This window comes from Martes martes, assembly GCF_963455335.1.
Source record: "Martes martes genome assembly, chromosome: 10".
NCBI classification, from domain to species: Eukaryota; Metazoa; Chordata; class Mammalia; order Carnivora; family Mustelidae; genus Martes; species Martes martes.
This window is the reverse complement of record NC_137898.1, coordinates 108,943,399-108,971,139: the sequence shown is the minus strand read 5'-3', so window position 1 is coordinate 108,971,139 and position 27,741 is coordinate 108,943,399. Positions and strand designations below refer to the sequence as shown.

The 27,741-nt window shown below is 43.5% G+C and overlaps 1 protein-coding gene across 1 annotated transcript in view; it reads left to right on the top strand.

Moving 5' to 3' along the window:
* Positions 1 to 2,935: 2,935 nt before the first annotated feature.
* ZC3H12C (zinc finger CCCH-type containing 12C) overlaps positions 2,936 to 27,741 on the top strand; it is a gene marked incomplete at its 5' end in the record, with an annotated part of 68,334 nt that continues 43,528 nt past the window's right edge. The window contains one exon of the mRNA XM_080816803.1: positions 2,936 to 3,046. Coding sequence (XP_080672929.1) covers positions 3,023 to 3,046 — 24 coding nt within the window. The remainder of the gene's footprint in view (positions 3,047 to 27,741) is intronic.

The following is a 27,741-nucleotide window of genomic DNA, read 5'->3' as shown; positions in this document are numbered from 1 at the left end:
CTTTTCAGGTCATTATGTCTCACTAAACTGTCCCCTCCTCTCCACCCTTGCTATTTACTTCAGTAGTTCACGTCTGTTCTGCCATATTGGACGTCAGACTCGTTTCCCTGTTCCAGTCCTTCCCCTTGCAAAACCATCCAGTAACCATCACAATATTTATTTTCCTAAATAGGATGTTCTCCAGGTCACCCTGCATTCAAAACCCTTCACAATTTCCCACCGTATACATGCCACGCTGAGCTCACTCTCCCGCTCTCTCTCAGTCTCTCTGTCTCTGTCTCTCTCTTCCCATTTGCAGGTCTCTGTGTGATTTGGTCCTACTTGTCCCTGATCCCTCTTTTCCACATTTTCCTGGCACTCCGTCTTTATTTATGCTCTTCCATTGATATGACCTTCCCCATCCTCTCTGTCAAAATACTATTCCTCTTCATTATCCAGCTTCGTTTTTTTGAAACCCACGGTCATCTTCTGTGCCGTCTTCCCCACCACTTCAACTTAAGGCAACTCTTCTCTCCTCGGAAACTTCATTGCCTTTATTACCCCTGGCACATATTTAACTCTCCTCAGTTCTCTTGTCTTCTTGGTTTCCTTTGAACTTTTGTATGTTTTTCTCTCCCCAACTACACAGTAAGGTAACTAAGGGCAGTTATGGGACCGTGTTCACATAATGGGTCCTGATGCCAGAGTGAGACTGTGTTCTCATCCTTGCACTGTTACTTACTGGCTGTAATCTTGGTCTGCGTTTTCTCATCTGTGAAATGGAAATAGTGATAGTTATCCCATCCTTTGCAGGGGTTTTGTGGGCATTGGATGAAAGAGCACATGCCAAGTGCTTGGAATGGTAAGCATTCACAAAATGTTGGCAATTACAATAATTATTCATGTCTCCTAGCTCCAAAGTACCTAATCTAGTGGCTTGCTCTGTAACCACACTTAATCAATACCGAATGGAATTCGGTTGAGTCAACGAGGGAACTAAGGTAGACTGTGTGGGTGATCTAGTGTGGACTAGGGGAACTCCTGGCATCACTAAAATCATGCCACAGATGCTGTCACTTATTGTCACCCAGCCAGACTCTTTTTAGGTGCCTGCCACTCCCTACTACTGCTCAAGAGACTTTCTGAGGGTTTGGCTCAGTGAACAAGGGATGATTTCCCAGAGCATCCCTCCCTTCCTGCCAATCGAAACTGACCTGGCTGCAGAGAGCAGGTTGCCAGACATACTAAAGGTCTTAAAGGTGATACCGGAAGAGTGGGCCAGAGAGCTCTCATGGCCCCCAAGGAAACCTACCAGGCTGCTAGTTCACTTTACAGGGCCCAAGACTGGCCTGCTGAAGTGGAAAGCAGGCTCAGCAAAGGCACCCCTTCATCTTGCAGCATGAGAATGCCCATGGGCACCAGCAAGCAGGACGCTCACAGCTGGGATCCCCTCATCAATAGTAAAAGGGCTGCAAATACTGGCCAAAGAAGTGGAGACATCTGTGCTGCTCAACTGAGCCATAAAGGCAGATTTTTATTTTTTATTTTTTTAGACAGCTGGAAACTATAAAGCTTTAGCCCCAGTAAGCATTATGGATCTCACTACCATTAAGTAGCCCATGCAAATTCAACAGATCCAGGCTTCACCCATATATGTGCTATTGAAAACAATTCAGAGGCAAGAAATAATGGTATTAAAGGTGAAAAGTGCCATCGAAGGCATGAACTCTGGTGCAGTGAGACAAGTATGTATTTTGGATGCACACAGACCTCTATTCTTCATATTCGAACTGTGTCATTTCAGCAAATTTTTCTAACCTCAATTTGCTGAGGGATAAAGGGGATTATAACACCTAGGCCACATGGCTGTGGTGACACATACATGAAATAGTGCATTTAAAGCAGGCTACCTAGTCTGCTAGGGCACAAGCCACCTAAATTCCCTACCCTTTCACTCCAGGAGCAGATGCATCCTGCCCAAGGCCAGGAGTGAGGCACCTGGTGAGAAGTCCACAGGCAGGTGAATGCGATTATTTGAGCATTACTGAGATGTTGACCTAAATGGTACCAGGTGTTGGACAATTGGCAGAAAGAAGAAAAAAAAGGGCTCTCCTCTCTCGGTGCTTTTCACACTTGCAACTCAGTGCAGAGGGCTGTCTCCTCCCAACCTCTAGAGAGAGATCTGGATTTATCCGGGGCTTAACCTCGATTTTGACATGTTGCCTTTTCCAATAAGGCCAGCTTCCTTTGCCGAAAGAAGTCCTTCCCCTGGGTGAAATCCCAACGGCTTCGTTCGTGTAAGTTGCCTTATTGGTCTTGCTGATGCGGGTGTGGTTTTTTCCTCACTACAGAATGTGGATAACAAGCAAACGGGCGCGGAAACTCGCCCGAAGTAGGCACCTTCTCGGTTCCCTAGACTGGTGGGGGAATGGTCCGCCGTTCTTGCTGGGAGGACGAGGTGTTGCCGAGCGGAGAGGCGCCCTCCTGAACGGGGCTGGGGGAGCCGGGACCGGAGGCCGGGGACACCCCCCCCCCCCACGCCGGGCCGGGTCGGGCCGGGGAAGGGGTGCGAGGGGGGGAGGCGCGGGAGCCGCGGTGGAGCCCGACAGGTTCCAGCGGCTCCCCTCACCCCTCTCCACGCCTCCCGGGTTTTCCCCCTGGCTCGGGGTTTCCTGTTTCAGTTCTCGGTGATCTCCAGCAGCAGGTGCTGGTTTGCCAACCTCGGCTCCAGAGGAGGCGAAGGAGGAGAAGGGAAAAGAGGGAAGGGGAGGAGGAAGCGGCGCAGCGGCTGCGGCTGCGGCTGCGGGCGGGCGGGCGGCCGAGGAGCGAGGCGGCAGGCGGGAGAGCCGGGTTCGCTGTCGCCCGCGGAGCAGCGGCGCGGGCGGCGGGCGAGCCGAGGCCGCGGCGGGCGGGCGGGCAGGCATGGGGGAGCCTCCCGCTCGCCCCGCGCCCTAGCGGCGGCCGCGGCGGCCCAGGGCGGAGGCGAGAGGCGGCCGCCCGCCGCAGGGCCCCGGGGCCGCCCCGGCTTCCAGGGCATGTTGTGATGGCCGCTCGGAAGAGACCGCAAGTAGGTTGAGCAACAATTCCGTGTGCGCGCGCGGCCGGGGCGCGAGTTGTGCAAGCCGGGGGAGGGGGCGCCGGGGCCGCGGCCCGCAGGGAGGGAGGGCGCGCGGGCGGGCGCGGCGCCGCGCGGGGAGGGCCGGGCTGGCCGCTGTCGCTGCGGCCGCTCGCCGCTTCCTCGGGGGGTCGGCCATGCCGGGTAGCGGCCCCCAGGTTTGTCCCTCGGGCGGCGGGGGCTGGGAGGGAGGCTGGCCGCGGCCGGGGAGCGGGGTGTGGGGGGGGGGGACGCCCTGAGGGAGACGCGGGAGGAGGGGGAGGGCGGTGGGGCCGGGAGGCCGCGCCCGAGCGCAGGGCGGAGAGGCCGGCGGACCGGAGCGGCGGGGCAGGGCGAGCTCCAGGCCCCGGGCGGGTCGGGGGACCCCCCTTCCCCCGGAGGGCGAAGGGGGGGGGCCCGAGCGCCCGCGGCTCCCGGGGCTCGGGTGGGGCCGAGCGGAGAGCCCGGCTCGCCGTGGCCGCGGGCAGAGCCGTCCTCGCCGGGCTCTCGGGCTAGGGGAGGCCGGCGACCCGGGCCCCGCGGCCTAGGGCAGCGGTCCACTCCCGCCCGCCCCGGGGCACGGCCGCCGAAGACGGAGGCGAGCCCGGGCGCTCCGCACGGAAACGGACCCACAGCGCTGCTCCTGCGGCTCCGGGCGCCGCGCGCTCGCGGCGTGAGGTGTCCTCCCGCACCTGGGACCCGACCCCAGCCATTAGCCTTTCATTCCGACGCCCGCGGAAAGCCCTCCGGCGTCCCCGTCCCTCCCGCGCCCCTCACCCCGCAGCCTCGCGCGCACTCCCGTTTCCACCTCGCGTTCGCGGTAGATGGGCTGCTGCTTCCCATGTTCAACCCCCCACACGGACGTGTTCGGGATCGAACTTGGAGAAGCGATCCCCGCTCTCCTTCCCCAAACTGTCTGCCCCTTCACCCCTAAAAGCCCTTCGGAAACAGCCTTCGCTTCCAAGTCCTGATTACTCTGACTGGGAGGCTTGCCACTTGGGTAACCGTTAACAATACCGGTCTGTGCTCTGTGTTTGGTGATAAAGAGATGAAATACGAATCCAGATTTAGGGAAAGTTTTCCTATTGGTTGCAAGACTGTGTTGGAGTATCCCCAGGCCGGTGAGGCGCTTATTGATTCAGATTTTTTTTTTTTTTAAACCATCTTCGAATAGTTACAACAGAGATGCTTGGAGCTGGTATATTTAGAAATTTGGTGAAGTTCATCAATTCTTTACTCGTTTCCTTGTTTAGTTTTTCTAGAACGTATCATAAACGGAGAGCAGTGGCTATGTCTCAAACGCTTTTTGGGCTTTTCCAGGAACCGCAAGAAGTCAGCAATAGAGCGTACTACATACATGTATATAATTAATCTGGGTGTGTGTGTGTGTGTGTGTGTGTATTCTGTTTAGGTTGTAGAAGGTGTGACTCCCACTTATTTAATCGTATGTAAATGAATTTTAATAGCAGTTTCTTTAATTGGTGTCATCCAGTGTTTGATTATAAACATAGCTTCACCAAATGTTTGTAAAAATATTTTACCATCTTACCTCCATTCACGTGTTTTCTTCTGATTTGGCATTCTTATTTTAAGTTACCCAAACCTATTTGAAGGTACCCTTAAATATCAGAATGATCTAGTAACCCTGTATGTATAATTCAAGATGGTTGAGTATTTTTAGTTTAAGGATGGGTTTTACTTTCAAAGTACATTTAAATTCTACCTCAAAAGCGTCTATCTGGTCATCAATGAAGTACTCAAACGTTACAAGCGAAGTAAAATGAGCTTTTTAACAAAACATCAAAAAGTCCAGTATTTTTTAAACGGCATTTGATAATGAACGTCTAATGAAACTAGTTTTATTATAAAGGAAAATATTGGAGAATAGGAAACAGAAACTTGGAATGTTTGTATGCTGATGGGAGTTTTTATTAGTCACTTCCTTTTACTACATACTTGTTTTAATTACAAGACTAATAAAAACATCCTATTTTCTGTCACTGGCTTCCCTAGAGCTATTTTCATGGATCACATTTGCCAGATTGGACCTTAGGTGCTCCATGGAAATTCTGTTTTTAAATTATTTTCCTCATTCTACAACTGGATTACCTTGTTTTCATTCGAGCAGACTGGATGGTTTTTTACATTAATTTTAATTACTGTAACAGATATAAAAGTGTTGCCATCATTTTATAACTCTTAGTACCATTTCTGTGCCCTTTTACATCTTTTTATACTCTTTTTGGGCTTTTCGTTGTTTTTGTAAATTTGGAAGAATTTTCTCTTGCTGATTTGATAGCAGTTTTAAAGAAACGAATATAAGATAATAAGTAGGAGACCTTTTTTATCTTTTTAGTTAGAATGGGGGATTGTAACGTAATCTCCTGTTGCTGCTCAGTTGACACTGGTACACTTTTATTCCCTCAGCAGATAATTTAGTACTGATCTAGGTGCTGCATAAGGCCCCTGACCTCTAAAAGAAGAGAGATTATGAACAGATAGAACGTAATGCTAGATGAAATATACTAAGTGGGACGAGCAAAGAATAAGCAATGCGGGGACTGTAGCAGGGAAGGCTGCATGCCAGGTCTGAAAGGTAAGAGGCAAGCTGGTAGAGCTGGAGAGGAGTCATTTCCAAGTGAATAATGCTGTGAGTCAAGGAAAGCAGGGAGTGGGTGGGCCAGTGTGTCTGGAACATTAAGTAGGTGATAGGAGTAGTGAGGGATTGAAGTGGCAAAGATGGTTTCAGGATATAGTTTTTATTGGAAGGAGACATATTAAGTGAGAAGTTTCAGGGCATCACCAACATGGATTAAATCAGGTTTCCAAATCCAAACTGAAGTAAAAGCAAGTTAAAGATATTGAGAGTCTGGGGTTTGATCTCAAATCTGCCAAACGCTGAGAAAACAAAAACAGAAACTTGTGTTTTTAAGCGCTAACAGTCCCTATGGACCTACAACCTAGAAAATCTCATGACTTCACAAAGCTTGGATTTTAAGATTCACCAAAAAACATGTTACAATTATTGCTGCTGTTACGCTAGTGACAGTTCAGAGAAGTGAATTGAGAATATGATTTTAGTACCCTGTTTCATCCCAGAATATGTCTCCAGGAGCTCGAAAAAAACTTTATAGGATACTTGAGCTATTTAAATGAGATAGCACATGAAAAGTACACCCCGTCTGGCACATAGTAATTTTGATACTTGATGGCGTAAAGATGATTTTCAAATCTGGAATGTGGAGGTTATCAGTTCCCTGTCTTTGCTTCAGTTTTTGTAGCTGACACAATGATAGCTATTCTGTGCTGGGCACTGAGATCCCAGGCATCATGCTTATGCACGGCTTTTATTACCCTCGTTCTGTAGATGAGGAAGCCCAGACACAAGAGTTTAAGTTGCACATCTAGAAAGTTGCAGAAGGGAGTTTGAACCTATGCTATCTGACTTTAAAAACCATGCCCTTACCCCTTAGGCAGGTCTGCTGCCCTGTGATTCAGTTTTTACCCTGTTCCCTGAAAAGTGTGTCCTTGTGTGTACGCATGTTGACACACATCATTTGAAAATTAAGAGATGCATGATAATTAGCATGATGGGTCTGGAAGAGAAGAGAGTTATGTTGACCTTTTCTCTATAAAGTACTCCAGTGACAGGACAACATGAAATCCTGTCTGGCCAAATTGTTGGAAGGCAAGGACCTTGTCTTTCCAGCAGGTTGCTTAGGTCCTTAAAAGATAAGCCCAAAGGCAGTTTTGGTCTGGTATGGCATATGTTAAACAGCAGTGTAGTTCCACCAAAGAGAACATTTTTTTTTCTTTTTTAGGTGGAAACCTCAAAGGTTTTTTATGAGTAGTGGTTTTTAGTGATTTTTCCAGCACTTATCTCTGATTGTGGTAATGTAATGTACTTAATTGTGGAGAACTTAGAAAACGAAGAGAAATGTGACCAATTTTTAAAATCCCTGTAACCCCAAGATGACTAACAATATTTTGATGGGTTTCCCTCTTTGATTTTTCTATACATTGGCAAAGGATTATTTCGCTTGCTTGCCATAGAAGATAATCCCCCATAAAGGATAGTTTACATGGTTCTGTGTCACAACGCTAATAGTAATTCTTAATGCTCCGTGAACTAGCCCACAAGCACATGTCTGAAAATAAAAAGTGTTCTGCCTTTAAGATAATTATCAAATCCCTGAGGGTGGGTAGGGGAAAAGTAGAAAATCCCAAGGTTGTCCTGTTTGCTTGGAACATTTTCTCCTATTCTGCTTTACCTTTTTACCTGGCCCACATCCCATAGAGGAGGCCTCAGCTCAGGCCTCACTTAGTTTACTCTTGTACTTTTAAGATTGGTAATAGTAGATAACGTTTAATTGTGCCAGTCATTGTTCTGGGTGCCACACATGAATTAATGCGTGTAATGCCTACCGCCGCCTCCTTCATGGGAGTGTGTGCGTATAAAGATAGATCTTTTTCTTGTATAATTAGAATGTTACTGTTTATAGAGCCTTGTATCCCCCCTTTCTATTTCCAGTTAGCATACACTAAGGATTTCTCATGATATTAAAAATATTTCAGGGCGTGACACCTGGGTGGCTCAGTTGGTGGAGTGTCCCAATTTTTTATTTCAGTTCAGATCATGATCTCATGGTCCTGAGATCAAGCCCTGGGTCCGGGTCTGCACTCAACAGGGAGCCTGCTTGAGGAGTCTCTCCCTCTGCCCCGCCCCCTGCTTGTATCCTCTCACTCTCAAATCTTTGAAACATTTTTTTCTTTATTTTTAATTTTTTAAACATTTTCTTCCTGAGAACATGTCACTTTATTTAATCATTATTCTATTTCAGTTAGACATCACTTTATTTAATCATTATTCTGTTTCAGTTAGACATCTGGGTTCCCCCCCAATATTTTAACATCATAATACATTAGTTGAATATCCCAGTAAGAAAAAAAAATGTTTTCTGCATCTGTGTTCTTAGGATTCATGGACGTCATAATCAAAGAGAATAAGCTTTAAGGTTTTTGATGGCCAAAAAGCCTTCCAGAAAAGCCGTATAGATATGTACACTTATTAGCAAAGAGCAGGAGCTAATTTCATCCCACTTTGAATGTACTGTTGACTTTTAAAATTTCTGACAGTTTGTTAGACGAATATTAATACCTAATTTTAATGCTCACTTCTTTTTTTCTACTTATAATTTAAATTGTTAAAGTAGTACAAGTTGATTAAGAAAAAGCAAACAGAAAATGAAAGCCACCTGCAATCTCCTTACCCAGAAATAACTAATGTAAATATTTGGACAAATACTCTCCTATTTTTTATTCCCATAGGTATACTTTACAGAATTTTTACTTGGGTCTTTTTTTTTTTTTTAGAGTTTATTTATTTACTTGACAGACAGAGATCACAAGTAGGCAGAGAGGCAGGCAGAGAGAGGAAGGGAAGCAGGCTCCCTGCTGAGCAGAGAGCCCGACTCAGGGCTCGATCCCAGGACCCTGGGATCATGACCTGAGCCAAAAGCAGAGGCTTTATCCCACTGAGCCACCCAGGCGCCCCTTTACTTGGGTTTTTAAGTAAAATCACAAGTGTTTCATAGTCTCCCAGCTTCAGGCAAAATTATTTGCTTACTCCCTTCTGTTTTCAAAATACAATATATTTCCTCCCTAAGCCTTGACTATATGGTGGTGGTGAACTGTTTTCTTATTTTCTACCTTCTGTGTCTCCGCTCTCCATCTGTAAAACAGAAGATACTGCCTAGAGCATAGATTTGTCATGACAATTTACTGATAATACAAAATGTTGGTAAGAGTACCTTTACTATGCCTAGGATTTTTTTTTTTTTAATCTTGTTTTAGGCTTCCTGAAGGCAGAGACTTGATGGTCTATATTGTATCCCAAATCTTGCACAACACTTGGCACATAGTAGACACTTCATGAATGTGTTTTTAGTACTTAAAATGAACCTGCTGATATGGGTGGGATGAACAAAGCCTGTAGATGGCTAAGGATGGTCACAGTAATTAATTCTGAGCAAATAACACAATTGGTACCCAAACTTTAAAAAGATTACCTAGAATGTATGATGTGATTTTTTTTTTTTTAAGATTTTATTTATTTTGACAGAGTGAGAGGGAGAGAGAGCACAAGCAGGGGGAATGGGAGTGGGAGAAGGAGAAGCAGGCTCCCCGCTGAGCCGGGAGCCCGATGCAGGGCTCGATCCAAGACCCCGGGATCATGACCTGAGCCAAAAGCCCACGCTTAATGGACTGAGCCACCCAGGCGCCCTAGAATGTATGAGGCGATTTCTTGAGGGGCCATACACATTTGCCTCCTAAGAGTATAATTAACCTTGCCTACCCCACTTAGAAGGGAAAGGGTATTATAGAAGTTGATTTTCTAGAACATTTATTTTTAAAGTCTTTTTTTTTTTAATTTAATTTTATTTTTTCAGTGTTCCAAGATTCATTGTTTATGCACCACACCCAGTGCTCCATGCAATACGTGCCCTCCACAATACCCACTGCCAGGCTCACCTAACGCCCCCCCGCAAAACCTTCAGTTTGTTTCTGAGTCCACAGTCTCTCATGCTTCGTCTCCCCCTCCATTGTCCCCCAATTCACTTTTCCTTTCCTTCTCCCAGTGTCCTCCGTGTTATTCCTTATGCTCTCCAAGTAGGTGAAATCATATGATAATTGACTCTTTCTGCTTGATTTATTTCACTCAGCATAATCTCCTCCAGTCCCGTCTATGTTGATAAAAAAAAAAAGTTGGGTATTCATCCTTTCTGATGGCCGTGTAATATTCCATTGTGTATATGGACCACATCTTTATCCATTCGTCCGTTGAAGGGCATCTTGGCTCCTTCCACAGTTTGACGATTGTGGCCATTGCTGCTATGAACACTGGGGTACATATGGCCCTTCTTAAAGTCTTTCAAGAGCAAAACACTTAGACTATTTATTTTTTTTTCTTTGTTTCTCTTTGTTTTTGTTTTAAGTAGGCTCCATGCCTGACACAGGGCTTGAACTCACAACTCTGACATTAAGAGTCACGGACTCTACCTACTGAGCCAGCCAGGCACCCCATTTTAACTATTTTAAATGGAAAATTTTGTATGTGAATTTTTATGTATTTCCACCATTGAATAATATGCAGCTTAGAATTTCAACCGATTGTGAAATATAATAATAGCTAACATTTATTGGGCACTATGTCAGGCACAGTATTAAGCACTTTATTTACAATATCTGATCTGGTTTCGCAACAATTCTATATGATTTATACTGTTGTTTTGCTGTCTTCCACATGATGGAACTGATGCCTAGAGATGTTAACTAATTTGGACAAGGTTATCAATTTCTGGTTTATCTTAAACTAAATAACAATACTTATTTTTCTTTTTTTTTTTTTTTTTTTTTTTTAAGATGACAGGGACAGCAGGTCCTAATGACTTCTATTGATCTAGATCAATGACTTTTTTGGTCTTTCTCCTTGGTGTTAGCTGTTCCTTGCTGATGTTGTCATTCCCTTCCAAGCTGCTGTGCCCTGCGAAACTGAAAGACAACAGCTCATATTATACGTAAAATAAAAGTGTCTAGGCAGTGACTGACGGCCTATAGGATGCTCCGATGGTCTCGGTTGGGGAACTGAGGGATGAGGCTGCACAGGGAGGGTGGGCAGGAGCTCTGCAAGCAGGTAGACGTGGATCCGCACCTCCGCTCTGCCCTTGCCTGCCTGTGACCTTAGGCAAGCCTCAGCTTCTCTTTGACTTCTCATCCATCAAACACTGTGTACTTTGCAGAGTTGTTTTTACGGAATCGAGATAACGAGCACAGAAGTGCCTGGCACATGGGAGGCACTGGGTATTATTATAAAATGATTTAGCAGTATCCACTGATTTGATTGGACAGAGACTTTGTTTCGTTCTTCTGTCCACTTATTCCGACGCTCCAGATCATGTTCTGAGTAATTGGGATTACCATATCTAAAAATCCTGTGAGATGAAGTTTACTGTTACTGCTTTTAATATGTCCGTTTATATATTTAGATTTAATATGTCCGTTATATTTTAGAATTTTTTAGGGCTTTCAAATCTATTACTTCATGTTTTTTAGGGTGAAGCTAAAATTAGTTTTTGTTCTTTGTTCTTAGTCATCTGTACTCATTTACTATTCAAAATTATGTGGGCTTATTTTTATCCTTATTCTGTGACTTAGTCTGTTTCAGATCTTGGCTTTTACTTTACAGCTCATTTTTATTGTGTACTTACAGGGAGCTGGTTTCCCGTGTAGCTGAGGCTTTCTCCTTGTTGTCGACTTAGACATTTTTTTGTCTTACCTTTGAGTTGTCATTTTTGTTAATTGCCTCACTGGGATGGTGATCTTATGTATTAGATACTTTCTGGAATTTTGCTGTAATTTTAAATGACTAGTATAGATTTAAAAGGCTTAAAATATGCAGTAAATTATCTGTTTTGATAAAGTAGGTATTATTTCTGCTGTTGCTAAGATAGAAAAGTACCTTAAGCAACAGAAAAGTCAGGGGCATAAAAGTATGTTAAAATTGGCAATATCATGCATAGGAAAAAACAGTTTTAAATAGGGGAAATGTTTTCTAAACTACATTTCTATTATTTTGACTACTTCATTTTATCTTTTAAAATTAAATTTTGAATTTACTTAACACATTCACTTTATCTCATTCTTAGAATCTGAAAAATATCTAAAATGATACTGAAAATCATCTATAATTCTCATCTAGAGATAGTTTTGGTATCAGTGTTTTCATTTTTAAAATCTTCTAGTCAATACAAACACATCCTTTAAAAAATGTGTGTGCGTATGTAGTTTTGGTTATTTCTCTTCATTTAGTATGCTTTCCTGTGTTATTAACTATCCTTTTAAATGCTTATTTTTAATTGGCTGTATGGTATTCTTCGTATTTAACCACTGCAGTTTAATGAAGTTCATATCGTTGAATAGAGTGTAACCAGTCTTCTTTGTTGTTAAAAACAACAGTGTGATAAATGTCCATGTATACTGATGATTTTACACATTGATTCTATTTTTAACAAGTTCCTAGATATGATCTTGAAAATAGCTTTCTAGAAAAGTTATAGCGATTTATATATATTTTTAAAGATTTTGTTTATTTGACAGAAATCACAAGTAGGCAGAGAGGCAGGCAGAGAGAAAGAGAGAGGAGGAAGCAGGCTCCCTGCTGAGCAGGGAGCCCGATGTGGGACTCAATCCCAGGACCCCGGGATCATGACCTGGGCGGAAGGCAGAGGTTTTAACCCACTGAACTACCCAGGCGACCCCAATTTATATTCTTATTGACACTGCAGGAATGAGTCCATTCTTTGAACCAGTCACTGTTTCCCCCACGCAGCCTCGCTTTGTTAATTTGATAGACAAGAATGGGCTTAACAGTGCTAAGAAGCTCATCCTGTAAAGTCAGACTAAGTCCAAGTTCCTTTTCTGACGCTTACTGGCTACATAATCTTGGATAGTTTTCTTATAATTCCCCTAAACCTCAGTTTCTTTTTCTGTAAGATTGCGATAGTAGTTCCTGTAATCGTGTTGCTATCATCTAATATGGTGTGGAGATTAGCAGGTGATGTGTATTGATGCATAAGTCCTTGAGAGATGCGAACTACCATTATTTATGATGAACGAGATTTCCCCATATTATATTTTGTAATCTGGTATAGCCAGGTTTTACAGCTGGTGTAAAGAAAAGTCACTCACTTTTAAGTAACCGTCTAACTACCTTCCTCTTTTATGCTCTGTTGAATGTAGGACTTAGTTCCAACACCTTTTCAGCTGAGCCTTTGATCTTTAAAATGTATGATGGTGATATAATAATGCATTTTTTTTCAATATTTCACTTCTACTTTTTTTTCTTATTGCATTGGTTGAAGTTAGAGAACAGTGTTGATTAATAGTAGGCATTTGGGCTTATGTCTGATTTTAATGGAACTTCCTCTCTGGTATTTCACTCTTTGAATGTCATTGGCTATTGTGTTCATACATTGCGGCCCCATATGTGTGTGCGCGCACGCCCGTGCATGCGCACACACACGCACACACACATATTCCTGAAAATAACTACAAAGTTAAATGTGAGAAACTTGAAAATAGATTTGTATCTTATGGGAGAATTCCCTTAAAATTTTAAATCCCAATTATCTTTTAGGCACATCTTCAAAAATACTTTTTGTTTTTAATTTATATTCTCTTACTTTTTAATTGAATGCACAGTTTAAACAACTCTTAAATTTCAGCAAGGCTGAAATATTACTGCTTTCGGTGTACTTAATGATTCTGTCCTTGTCTCAGTGATAGTTCAAGACCTACTCTTTTCACTATTGTCCACTGTTACATCATATTTGTAAAATATTAATAGAAGTAGAGCGCCTGGGTGGCTCAGTGGGTTAAGCCTCTGCCTTCAGCTCAGGTCATGATCCCAGGGTTCTGGGATCAAGCCCCGAATCAGGCTCTCTGCTTGGCAGGGAGCCTGCTTCCTCCTCTCTCTCTCTCTCTGCCTGCCTCTCTGCCTACTTGTGATCTCTTTCTGTCAAATAAATAAATAAAATCTTTTTAAAAATATTAATAAAAGTAAATGAAACAGTTTTTGCCCCTGGAATAGAACCTTTTATTCAAATGAAATCTTGGGATCAGGGTCCCAGTGTCCTCCATATTCAGCCTCTTAGGCATTTTTTAAGAGCACTGTTTGAAAACTACTTCCCCTCAAAAAAGATTCAAATAATTTGCAAATCCCCCAAAAAACAGTGCTATTATACCCGAAGTTTTCAGTGGTTAGCAGGAAAACCACCTTCTGAGGTCATGAGGTTTTTATTAAATAGATTTTGTACTGAAGTTCTAATTTAGCATGTCTAAAAAGATGACCAAGTATGGTAATATGTGCTAGATGAAAATATGGTATTCACAGATTTAGGTAGACCCTTCTATCATTGGGTTACTGAAATTTTGGTCCTGGAGTCTCTCCTTTTTTCTACAGTCTTCCATCCATCCATTATTGTATTTTAAAATGCCGTCATCTTGCCAATGACTACCACTGGCATGTGGTTATTTCTCTTTTATGCAGCTGTCTTGGGACAGCTCCATTTGCATAGCTATTGGTGTCTGAAATAAAAATTATCTAAAACAATTTTTATCCTTCCAAATCTTTCTTTCCAAGACTTCTTCACTTCATTAAGTGTTACTACCTTCTCAGCTGTTCAAACCAAAAATCTAGAAGTTCTTGACTGCTCAGGTCCCTCTTTGCTCTTCCATAAGCAATCCAGTGCATGAGCCTTTCATCGATACATACTATGAATGAACCAGGTTGTTCAGAGGCACCTGGGTGGCTCAGTTGGTTAATCGTCTGCCTTCAGCTCAGGTCATGATCTCAGGGTCCAGGATCGAGCCCCACATCGGGCTCCCTGCTCAGTAGGGAGTCTGCTTCTCCCTCAGCCTTTCCTCCTCCTGGGCCCCCACTCTTTAGCTGTCTCTCTCTCTCTCAAATAAATAAAATCTTAAAAAAAAAGGTTCAATATTAGAAATATCTATTATCATGGAATAAAATCCATCTGTTAGTGTATATCATTACAATGTAAACACGCTGTGTAATTTACCTTTCTTATTTGTAGAGCTTCTGTGGATAGTATAAGTAAGATTAGGCATGTATTTGGTTAGTTTTTGTGCCATCTTTGTTAGGTTTCATCAAACAGAATTATGCTAGCCTCTTAAACCACTGACATGTGTCCCATGTTTTCCAGTGCCCTAAAATAATCGAAGCGAAGCTGGATGCTTTGAGGTTTTGTTCTAACGCACCCATAGAAACTATAAGTAGAGCATCCTTTCTCAGGAATGGAATAGAGGATATAAATCACCGAGTGTTCTTTCTTCCACGGTGTTAACACCTGTAACCTTTTCTTAGGTCAGCTTTCATTATGGATTCCTAATTTATTGGCATGAAGATTTATGAGGAGAATCCTTTCCATTTCATTGAACTTTACTTTTGTCTTGTGAGGTATATGCAGAACTCCCCACCTCTTGGTCACAGTTTTAGGACATTCGTCACTCATTCGTGCATTCAGAACCAGCTCCATTTTATTAACCGGCTCTGCTTTTTCTTTCTTGCTTCCTCGTTTATTTATTTCTGCTTTAAATTTTATTCCTTTGTTCACCTTTATTTGGTTTGCCTGCTCATTTTAACCTTTCCAGTTTAAATCTTTAATTCCTTGATTTCTTGTTTTCTATTAAATGCAATTATATGATTAATTTTTCCTTGAGTGTCAGTTTGGCCACATCCCCTAGCTTATAATTTTACTTCTTATTTTTCTTTAACTATACAGTTCTTTGGAAGAGAAGTTTAATTTAGATAATTGGTTTTTAAAATTTGTTTTTGGCTGTCTGCTGCTATCTCCTCTCTGTGTATCATGGCCAGAGTATATTTCCATTCTCTAGGTTTCGGTTTTTACTAAATGCCTTGAAAGCAGTGTTCTAGTGCAAATGTCTGCCTGTATCTCAATTTGAAGTCAGCCCGCCTGTGGTGAATTACTCTGAGTACTTGAGATAAGGGTCATTTTTATTATCATTGTTGTTGCTTAAATGCGTGTAAACCCCAGAGTTTGATGCCATCAGCATCATTACAAGCCAGTGAATGAGAGAAGTAAATCTAAGGCTTTGGACTGTCAGGGCTTTCCGTCATCTTTGTGTGAAGATAGGATGCTCTTAACTTTCAGAATAAGCTGATCTCGCAGTTTGTTGCAGAAGTATTGGAGTTCCTTCAGTGGGGCCCCTCAGCTCCTGGATCTGCAGACCTCGGGCCAGGTGTGTTCCCCTCCTCTGCGTGTGTCAGGACGTCCTGGGGTAGGGGTCGGGCCAGTGGCTTTGGTTTCCCCATGGCCCTCGCCGTGCTCTTCACCAGCAGAAGATGTGACAGGGAACGTCTTCTGAGTCCTCCCTACCGTCCCCCTCAAGATGGTGAAGCTTGGGAAATAAAAACCGACTGTTCTTTGCCGACCTTTTTATGGGTGGGATGAATAAACTGGCCAAGAGGAAAAGTCGACTCATAGACATTTCTCCACACTCTTGAACATGCGGGTTGGTGGCACTTCGAGTGATTCCTGTGAGAAATTAACAAATGACCCTTGTTTCTGACGGAGAACAAAGTGCTTCAGATGGCTGCCTTTGTAAGTCCCGGGTGAGCTCCCGACTGCTCCGTGTTCTCGGGTCTTCGGTGGCATTGAAGAGCCAGCAGCCCGTCGGGCCCCACGTCCGCACGCCCTCCCCTTCGGAAAGAGGACGTCTGCAGGGAGCAAGGGACCGCTAATGTCTGAAGCCACACCCTGTCCCCAGATCACAGAGATTTTCTGTCCTTAGTCAGAGACTAGATTCAGAGCACAGGGAGCATGTTTAAAGTATGATTTTGAAGAAACACTAGGAATCCGCTCCTAAGAGGCGATGTCACGGGCAGTGGCTCGGGTCGAGGTAGGAGGTTTCAGAGCTGGCCTGGGCGGCTGGACGGCGGGTGCCAGGCTGGCAGCAGCCGCTTAGCCTTGAGACGGGCCCGAGCTTCGAGGGCACGTGAGTGAAGCCGTGGCAGGTGGAGATGGCGCTCTGGAGGGCCGGAGTGACAGCCAGAAGCCAGAATGCAGGTTGGGCGAGTGTGCTGCGGGGGGCTGCGTCTCGGGCCTGAGCATTCCTCAGAACACCAGGCAGATCGGGAGTGTTTCTTTCCCGCCTTGGTAGCAAATGAGTGAAGTTTCTGTGCATTTCGGTGGTTGTGAGCGTGTATTTGTTGATTGACATCTCAGCTAAGCAGGACGGTTCCGTGTGGATTTCCATTTGACCAAAATCCTGAGCTGGTTTCCTCCCACTGTGTGATGGCCGCTTCTCAGCTTTTTGTATGATCGCTGAAAAAATAATCAGCATGGAAATCAAATAAGAAGATTAGTGATTTATCTTAGAAAGACTGGTTCCAAAGTCACCAGAGCTTCGCTTTCCAGTAAGGTAGCTCTCTGTTTACCAAACACACACACACACACCCCAGCGCAGAGGAGGAAAGGTGCAGGGGCAAGGAAGGAGGACCACGGTGCAGCTAACACTCTTACATTGAATAGTCTTTCATCATTAGTCATTTGGTTTAACAAGGTTTCATTATAATATTCATTGCACCTTTACCCCTTCCTCAAGAATCCTTCACACTTAGATGTTTCATAATTATTTTAATCATATAAGCATCCCAGTCCCCTCACTGATCTTTCTTTGTGCATTTTGACTTTGGGTGGAGGGGGTCTGGAAGGAGTTACGAGGGGCGTCTTTACAGGAGATTACCGAATGGCAGCATTGAGCCTGTCGGTGTCTCCGGGGCTGGGACAGAAGGTGGAAGATGGATCCAGAGAGGAGGTGGGAGAGCAAAGAAAACGAGTCTCCCCCCGCTCCAGCCCCCCACCCCACCCAAGTCAGTTTCCTGACTTCTGGTCCTGACTCCTGGCAGTCTTGGCCCCCTGGGTTGCGCAGAGGGAAGGCCTGCGGTATTGGGGTGATTTCAGCAGACTTACCCTCAGTTCATCCATATACAGATGTGCTCGCCTATTTTCTCCCTGGCCCCACTGAATCCATTCTCCTGGCTTACACATTGTAAAGAAAAAAACCTTATCCTTCCCTAACAACCCCCCCCCCAATATCTTTTATCTTACACCTATCCTGCCTAACTTACTAAAAGAAGACGTGTGCCATCCTTTCCTCTTCCCCACACTGAGGTGGGAGTTGTCACCTGCCTTCTGTGGTTCCCCCGAGGACCCGTGGGCCTTTTGTGATGTTGGCTGGGAAAAATGTATGTCTTTATATTCCCGTCCTCTCATCGAAGTCTAGCATGTCCCTCCGTTATGAATGTGAGTAAGAAATCCAGTGTCAATAATAGCACATAGGACTTTCTCACCTGCAGAAACCAAAAATGTTACCCTGTCGTGTCACAGTTGAAGTGAATTCTCCAAAATACCATTTTCGCTTCTAGCAACTTCAAAATCACGGTAGTTACTAGAACGGCTTCTTCATCTTGTTCTTTCCATGTGTTCATAAAATATATATATATATATATATATATATATATATATGTCACTAAAATCACAGTTTTTACATATCTTGATGACTGTATTTTACTCTGTTTGGCTTCTTTGTAGTTAGTGCCCCCCATGTTTCGGGTTTACATGTTTAGCAGCCTGTCTTTGGAGTGAGGTCTGTGAACTTCGGGAGTCAAGAAGGGGCGTGCGGTCCGGAAAGTCAGTGTAGACCGTCTGCCGTCCACCCCGCTCCTCTTCTCACTGAAGGAGCTCTGTCCCGGGCCGCTAAACGCCTTTACCCAGTGTCGTCTTCTCGGTCATGATGCAGTGTATTTGTCATTGATGCCATTGATTTAATACTTTTTTTAATATTTTTATTTTACCTCTTCCTCTTTTTTAAGATTTTATTTATTTATTTGACAGAGAGAGAAATCATAAGTAGGCAGAGAGGCAGGCAGAAAGAAAGGGGGAAGCAGGCTCCCTGCTGAGCAGAGAGCTCGATGGGGGGCTCGATCCCAGGACCCTGAGATCATGACCTGAGCCGAAGGCAGAGGCTTAACCCACTGAGCCACCCAGGCACCGCCTTCTTCCTCTTTTGTATAAATCCATTGGCTCTATCTTAGATAATATATCTTGTTTCTTTTCTTCCCCCCTGCATAACTTTTTTTAAAAGATTTTATTTATTTGACAGAGAGGGAACACAAGCAGGAGGAGAGGCAGGCAGAGGCAGAGGGAGAAGCAGGCTCCCCACTGAGCAGGGAGCCTGATAGGGGGCTCGATCCTAGGACCCCAGGATCATGACTTGAGCTGAAGGTAGAAGCTTAACCGACTGAGCTACCCAGCTACCTCTGTAATCTCTCTCTCTCTGTCAAATAAACAAAATCTTTAAAAAAAAAGAGAGAGAGAAACACATCATTCACATTGCCAGAACTCTCAGGGGTTCCCCATTACCTTTCTAAAATGTGGTAGAGATATGCCATTCCCTTTCTGAAATTTTAATTCCAGTGTAGTTAATATATAGTGTAATATTAGTTTCAGGTATACAATTTAGTGACTCAACACTTCCATACACCACCCAGTGCTCATCATGACAGGCGCACTCCTTCATCCCCATCACCTCATTCACCTGTTCTCCACCCATCTCCCCTCTGGTGACCAGCAGTGTTTTCATTAGAGTTAAGAGTCTTCCTTGGTTTGTCTCTCTTTTTCCTTTGTTTTGTTTCTTAGATTCCATATAAGAGAAATCATACAGTATTTGTCTTTTTCTGAATGCCTTATTTCACTTAGCACTATACCCTCTAGCTCTGTCCATGCTGTTGCAGATGGCAAAATTTCATTCTTTTTTATGGCTGAGTACTGTTCCATTATTTATAGACACCACATCATCTTGATCCATTTATCTGTGGATGGACATGTGGGCTGCTGTCACAATTTGGCTATTGCAAATAATGCTGCAGTAAACATCAGGGTGCATGTATCCCTTTGAATTAGTGGTTTTTTGTTTTTTTGTTTTTTTAAGATTTTATTTATTTATTTGACAGAGATCACAAGTAGGCAGAGAGGCAGGCAGAGAGAGAGAGAGGAGGAAGCAGGCTCCCTGCTGAGCAGAGAGCCCGATGCGGGGCTCGATCCCAGGACCCTGAGGTCATGACCCGAGCCGAAGGCAGAGGCTTTAACCCACTGAGCCACCCAGGCGCCCCTGAATTAGTGTTTTGGTATTCTTGGGTAAATACCCAGTAGTGCAATTTCTGGATTGTAGGGTAGCCCTATTTTTAACGTTTTTGAGGAACCTCCATACTGTGTTGCACAGTGGCTGCACGAGTTTGCATTCCTGCCCACAGCTCATGAGGATGCCTTTCTTTCCACATTCTCGCCAACACTTGTTGTTCCTTGTGTTTTTTATTTTAGCTGTTCTGACAGGGGTGAGGTGATACCTCACTGTGGTTTTCATTTGCATTTCCCTGATGATGTGACGTTGAGCATCTTTTCATGTCTGTTGGCCATCTGGATGTCTTTGGAGAAATGTCCGTTTATGTCTTCTGCCCATTTTTAGTTGGCTAATTTGGTTTTGGGGTGTGGAGTTGTGTAAGTTCTTTATAGATTTTGGATACTAGCCCTTTATCATACATGTCATTTGCACATACCTTCTCCTTTTCACTAGGTTGTCTTTTAGTTTTGTTTCCTTTGCTGTGCAGAAGCTTTTTATATTGATGTAGTACTGATAGTTTATTTTTGCTTTTGCTTCCTTTGCCCCAGGAGACATTATCCAGAAAAATACTCCTATGACCAATGTCAGAGACATTACTACCTGTGCTTTCCCTTTTTTAAAAAACCTTCAGTGGTTTCCCAGTACCAAAGTTGAAACTCTGGTATGGCTGGCGTTCAGAACTTCCCATGAACTAGCTACAGCCTGACTTTCTAGCCTCTTCAACAGCAGCATTAGTCACACAGTGTTCTGCATATTTTATTATCTCTCACATCTCTGGGCCTTTGGTCCTGCTGTTCTCGAGACAACAGAAGATGCTCCCCGTCTTCCCCCGAGCACAGGTGCATACACCATATTCCGGCTGGGACTGTATTGTCGCCAACCCTCTCCACTCAGCTTACATGTCACCTCTCCAAACCTCAAACCATAGCCAATGTTCGTGTCTCTTGTATGGACTGATACTGCTGTTAGTAGCATTAATTTTGATATACCCTCTACTTTCTAGATGTTCATTTATCTGGTTTCCCTAGTACAGTTTTATATTCCTTAGGGTAGCATCTGTCTGCATGTTTATACCGTCTCGCATACTCAGCATTATGCCTTTGACTTTCAAATACCGGCTTTCAAATACATGGTTCTTCAGTGAGCAAATCAGTTCATGGCGGACTGGCTGAACCTCTCATTCAGTTTGGTTAGGTAATCATGGAACATGCTGCTATTTTCGTGCCTGACACCACAGTATCACTGCTTAAATGTACACAGTCTTAAAATGAAATGTGATCAACTAGCTAACATTTATATATAAAAATGCCCTAAGAACTGAGGTACTCTATAATTAATGATACTACTCTCGATAAAATCCCTCAGTCATAAGAATCTCTTTATTTCAAAGAAGATTTTGTTAAATAGCAATTATTTAAGGGAAAAAAATCATCATGGCTTTAATTTCTCAGTAGTTAATAACTCCTAGATCTTAGGAGAAAGCTAACTCAGAAAAGTGTAGCAATTTATTACTTGAGGAGAGAGTCCTGTGGCCAGAAATTAAAATGGTAATGAAATTACGTTATGAGAGAGGTGGGAGGGGATGGCTGCTCCTTCTCAAGAGCGATTTATTTTAAAATAATTTTCCACAGCCCACCATCTCAATTGTTAAACTGAAAGAAATGTCTCATTTTCTACCAAAAAACCCTTGCTTCCTTTCAGGTGTCTCTTACTGTTTCTTTCTTTCTTTTTCTAATTATATTTGCATTTTTTCCCCTCATCCCTTGACTCCTACTGTCCGACCATTGTTTTTCTTCTGAATCACCGGCTCCCAACCACTTTGATGCCTGTGTTCCTTCTCAGCTTTCTATCAGCATCTCCTGGCGTCCTTCACTGGCCGAGGTATTCATGGCCTTTACACCTTCAGTATGTTTGGCTTTTCCAAACTAAATGTTACCCCCCTTTCCCTCTGAGAAGCATTGCTCTAAATTATTAATTTAACAAGATTCCTGTGACAAGATCGTGAACAAAGGCATAGCCTGAGGCATTTGAACTCCCAAGTGGCTTGAGTTCTTGGTTGTGTAAATGAGAAGAGCTCGCAGGACACCGACGTAGCCTTTGCCTCCATAGTCTTTGTTGTCATTAGTAAAGAGAGGACTTTTAGAATTACATCAGGGAGAACAAAAAATAATGAAAATCAGATTTTCTGGGGTTTTTTGTTGTACAGTTTCACTTTTCCTGTAAACTTTAAGATAATACTCAGCATTTACTATGTGCCAGACACTGTTCTAAGTTACCAAGTATATTAACTCGTTCGATCTTTATATCAACCCTATGCCATTGGTGTATTGTCCCTATTTTCTAGTGGGTAAAACTGAGACACAGCAATTAAATAACTTGTCCAGGTTACTGAGTTGTTGAAAGAGGGTATGGTATGGTGTTGGGTTTTATATCCATAAACTGTACCATCTTCCTCTTGGTCATCCTCTTTTCTTTGGGCCCCGTGCTGGAGTAGACGCTTCCCTGGGATTTATAGTAAGGTTCAGGGGCTAAATCAGATCTCTAGACCTCGTGGTGCCTTTGCAGGAAAGCATGGCCCAGTCTAGTCCAGTTTCATTTGGTGCACTGAGGAACTGGCTTGTCACTGAGAAAAAGTTGGGGTGGAATACCATATCCCTTTTCTAACCTCAAAATAGGGGTGCGCAACTACGGCAAAGAAAATACATTAAGGAGAGTGATAAGCCAGTCTTATGATTATTGATATAAAAATTCTTGGGGGAAATAGGAGCATATATAACCCTCTCAAAATATAATTCTGTTTCTATATTAGTCTAGTAATATAATTCACAATGTTCACAATTATTCATAATAATTCTCAAAGAAAAAAGTGTGATCATATTCTTACTGCTATCCACATTCCTAATTTTTTTCCTAAATCTTTCATGTAGGAGGAAAATATATTTCTATAAATGACCTTTTTGAAAGCTCTATGCAGTGTGGTGTGTATATGTATAGATATATATGTAAACATAAAGTTACTATAGCTAACACTTCCTGAGCGCTTACTATGTGTCTGACTTCATTCCAACTGTTTTTTTTATTAGCTCATTTGGTTTCCAAACAACCAGATCCTGTCTTTTTTCTTCTTCGTCTTCTTTTACAATTGAGAAAAGTGAGGTCTGGGGAGGTAAACTGGCCCAAGGTGATGTATGTGTATGTTATTTATGTGTGTGTACAGCCTAATGGACAAGCCAGATAATGCTTAATAATAAAACCCTAGAGGCATTCCCATCAACACTGGGAACAACACAAAATAGCCATTAATACAGTGTAATTAGACAAAAAAGTATGGAGTAAAAGATATAAAAATTGGTAGGGAGGAGGCCTTCTGATGATTTTATGTTGTTCGAGATACCTGGAGATCCCCAGAGCCTGTGTGAAGCTCTGATAGAGACACGGAGACTTCACGGAAATACTGGCTTCACTGATGCTGTATGTGAATAAAATAATAACCTTTTGGACACGCGTAGTAACTAGTCAGTAAATATAATGTGAGAAGGAAAAAGAAACCTTCATTCACAGCAGCAAGAACAAAAGAAAATATTTTAAGACAAACTTAGTAAGAAACTTATGTCTCTTGTGAAGAAATCTAGAGAACCGTACTGAAAGATGGAAAAAATTTCAGTAAGTTCTTTTTTACTAAGGAATAATTTACAACCACATCCTATGAATTTCAGGTGTAGATCATAGTGATACGATATGTTTCTACGTCACAGAATGATCCCCACGAAAAGTCTAGTTACTGTCTGCAGCATACACAGTTAGTGCAGTGTTCCTGACCACATTCCCCGTCTGTACATGACATCTCTGGGCTTATTCATCTTGTAGGTGCAAGTTTGCACCTTTTAATCCCCTTTATCTATTTTGCCCGCCAACCCCGAACCCTTCTGCATCTGGTAACCACCAGTTTGTTTCCTGTTTGTGAGTCTGTTTCTATTTCGTTTTGTTCATTTGTTGTTTAGATTCTGCACAAATGAAGTCATATGGGATTTGTCTTTCTTTGAATTATTTCACTTAGCATCATACCCTCCAGATCCATCCACCTTGTTGCAAATGGCAAGATCTCATCCCTTTCTGTGGCTGAGTAGTTGTGTGTGTACCACATTATTCTTGGTGAAACAGTTGAGCAAATCAGAGAGCTTTTTAAGAAGTATTATGGCAGCATGGTCTCCATCAAACTCCCAACAGCTTTTTAGTTAAAATCCATCAGAATAATTCTAAAGTATCTGGAAGCATGTATGTGTAAAAATAGCCAGGATAAAAATACGAAAACGAGGAGCAAACATGTAACGAAAGAAGACTTGCACACGCAGGGTTCCCAATATGTCCTAAGTCTACAGTCTTAATACCTGGTACGTGCACCAAACTGGCAGAGCGATGGGCCCGAGCCGGAAGTGTGGAAGTGAGCCCAGGCTTACAAGATGTTCATATAAAGGAGGGTCCTATCCCTCCCTCTGTTCAAACTCTAGGAAGGTTTTCCATCGCCGAATACAAGCCAGAGCCTTAGCGTGACCTTTGATCTTGCTTCTCCGTGTGTGGTCCGTGGGCCAAGGGCAATGGCATCAGCCGTGGGCTTGTTGGGATGCAGCATCTCGGACCCCACCCCAGACTCCCTGAATCAGGATCTGCGGGACCTTCAGGATGCACATGCTGTAAAGTCCGGGAAGCACGGCCCTCCAGAGCACCAAGTGACCTGCTTCTCCTGGGCGCACCTTCCTGCCCTCCGTCTCCTCCCCCTGCTTGCTTGCGTCCCATGCGACTGGCCGCCTTGCTGGTGCACAAACTCACTCTCCCGGCAGGTTTTCACGCTTTATCCTCCCTCTTCCTGGGCACATTTCCTTTGCTTCCTTTAGGTCTCGGCGCACATCTCACCTGATCAGACAAGACTTCCGTGACTCAGCTGCTTTGCAGCCTTCGCCATCACCTGACTCGAGTGCGTTGCTCATACTCTGTCCCCCCGCCCCACCCCACGCTGCACTGTGAGTTTGGTGACAGAAAGACTCGCTTCCTTCCTGCTGTGTCCCCAGCACCTGGCCCCAGGAGGTGCCTGACTGCTGAGTGAAACTGGTATTAAAAATTACAGGGGATGGGACACCTGGGTGACTCAGTTGGTTAAGCGGCTGCCTTCGGCTCCAGTCATGATCCCAGGGTCCTGGGATCGAGTCCCACATCGGGCTGCTTGCTCAGCAGGGAGCCTGCTTCTCCCTCTGCCTCTGCCTGCCTCTCTGTCTGCCTGTGCTCACTCTCTCTGACAAATAAATAAAATCTTAAAAAAAAAAAAATTACAGGGGAGCTCTCTTAAGAGTTCTGAAGACGGGGTGGGGGGGATGATGAGCGCTGGCCAAGGAGGCGAAGCCTTGGTTCCCGCAGCCAGAGCTGGACGGTGTCCTCCAGCAACCCCCATGTTCGGCCTCCGCACACGTCCGGCGATCGAGTCAGGCACCGGGTATTCGTTTGGAGGTTCCGAATCTGCAAATAATGAGGACCAGCCACGCACCATTCGCTCAATAAATACTGCGTTTCTGTGCGCTCTGCTCCCAGAATTATCCATCACCCAGATGTTTGTCAAGGCCTGGCCGTGTGCCAGGCCCTGCTCGAAACTCCAATAATCTGAAGACAAATTTAACTGTGTTCCAGGGAGGGCTTCCTGGTAGAGTTGGGTCTTGGCTGAATGTTCAGGAGTAACGGGTGGGATTTTAATATGTGACGCTGTGGAGAAAGGTATTTTAGAAGAAAGGTCACTGGTCTGCTTAAACGTGGGTACACTCAGACTCGCCTGGCCAGTGAGCCTGGCCGGTCCAAACATGCACGTCTCTAGGTCTGAGACGCTGGCATCAGTGTATTTTAAATCTCCCCAGATGACTCTAGTTTGCAACCGAATTGCACAAATCGTGTTTGGGTAGAATATGGGTTACCTGAAGGAAAGAGCGAATGAATCTGAATAAGGGATTTTGACCGAGGTGTGGGAATGCCATCAGTTTATTGCACGTACCTGTTAGATGCCTGTTGTGGGTCAGACATCTTTCAGGGTCCTGGAGACACATCCGAAAACAAGAGCCGGGAATCCCTGCCTTGTTGAGTTTACAGTCGGATGGGGTTGGCAGCTGTTCAGGATGATTCAGGTTCTAAATTTAACTTATTATAGTATATGACGGTTTGTATTTGGGAGGAATCTTGTCCTCACTGCTCAGAAATCTAAATTTAATATCGAAATTATTACATCGCCCTCTGATATGAATAGAAGGCTATAAAGAGAAATTCTGTTATAAACCTCTGTGCTGATTTCGCTCAGCATCGTCTAACACAACCATATGTTGTGTTAGCCTCTCAGTGGTTTTCCTTTTCTTGCATACCAGGACAGTCGTCTAAAACCAGTCGTGTGCAGGAATTTAAAATCACTGGTGTGAGGGCCACTGGAAGTACTAACCCAAGCAATTCATTTCACCATCTTACAAAGAATTAATAGGTAAGGCACTATTTCTGTCTTGATTATCAGGGAGAATTTTGATAGAACTCCTAATCAACACAGAACTTTTATTGGGTCATGGTTGGTTTGTAGTTGCTTTTGTATCGTTTGCTGCATGCCATGCTTTTCTTTCCTGAGTTCCTGTACACGGTACCCGCTTACACACTCTTCTAGACCCTTAGTAAGAAGAGACGGACCTCATGATAGAGCTATCTTGTAACCTATCTCTTTATAGCCTGGCTCTGCCAATCTCTCTTTTCACAGTGCTCCTGGCCAAGCAGTGTTTGAATTGGTTTGCTAAGTAGAATAATTTAACGCCTAAAGAACAAGCCCCGTGCCCGTCCTCAGCTGGACTGCACAGCCCAGAAAGAGCCTGATATATGCAAATGGGCACACACGGGGCCGGGGTGGGGTGGGCGAGGGATGGCACGTAGACTGTGGGACACAAGGTCCGTGGTGTCAGGAGAGAAGTTCTTCCTAGGCTTCGATGATGAGGTTGTGAATGTTATCATTACTGTAAGAGGCAAAGTGTCATTAAGTTGTTAGAATGCAGAGAATGTCTCGTCTACATTTTATATAAGATTATAAGCTTTTGGTCAGCTTTTTCTCAGTTTCAGTATACTTTAATATTACTGTGTTTTATTAATATGGATGATGTGCTTTCTATCCCTCTTTTTAAAAATCATTTATGGCCTTTTTCCCTCATGAATTTTCTCTCCCTTCCTCCCTTACACATGAGCTGCTTTAGTACCTGTTTCATCAGCATTTCAGATGTCCTTTGTACTCCCTGAGCTTTTCTAAAATTCTTTGATTATTTACAAGTTTAATGAAAATTGAAGATCATCTTTCTAAAGACTTAGTTCAATGAATTTTTAAAAATACTGAATGAGAAGTTAATACTGGGAAATAATTGAAGTCTTACGCTGTGGCTTATCACTTAAAGTGACTGCAGAAAAGTTTCTCTTTTTGGACCCCTGGGAAGAAATAACTGTTTTTGTGGATTTATTTAGTATTTGTCTCTGAACCCGAAAGAGAATTGGGATGTATTTGCTTTTATTGATGTGGCATTGAGAGATTTTCAGACCCATAGAATTTTTATTTGGAGGACCATCATCTTCCCTCTTTGTTACAGGATTTTTAAATTTTTTTTAACCTTTTCCTTCATATGTGTTTTTAAAGGGGTCTGGTCAGCATTAATTTATGTAAGTCTTTTTACCACTTTTTTCCGTAATAGTCCTTTATAGCAAAACTTTTGTTCAGTGTTGTTCGAGGGGGTGTTTTTCCTGCCTTAGTTCTGAACCAATTGAGAAATAGACAAAGGAGCCAGGCAGATGGACATCAAAATAGCTCTTTTTTGGTGGAACTATTGCAGGACATGACAAGA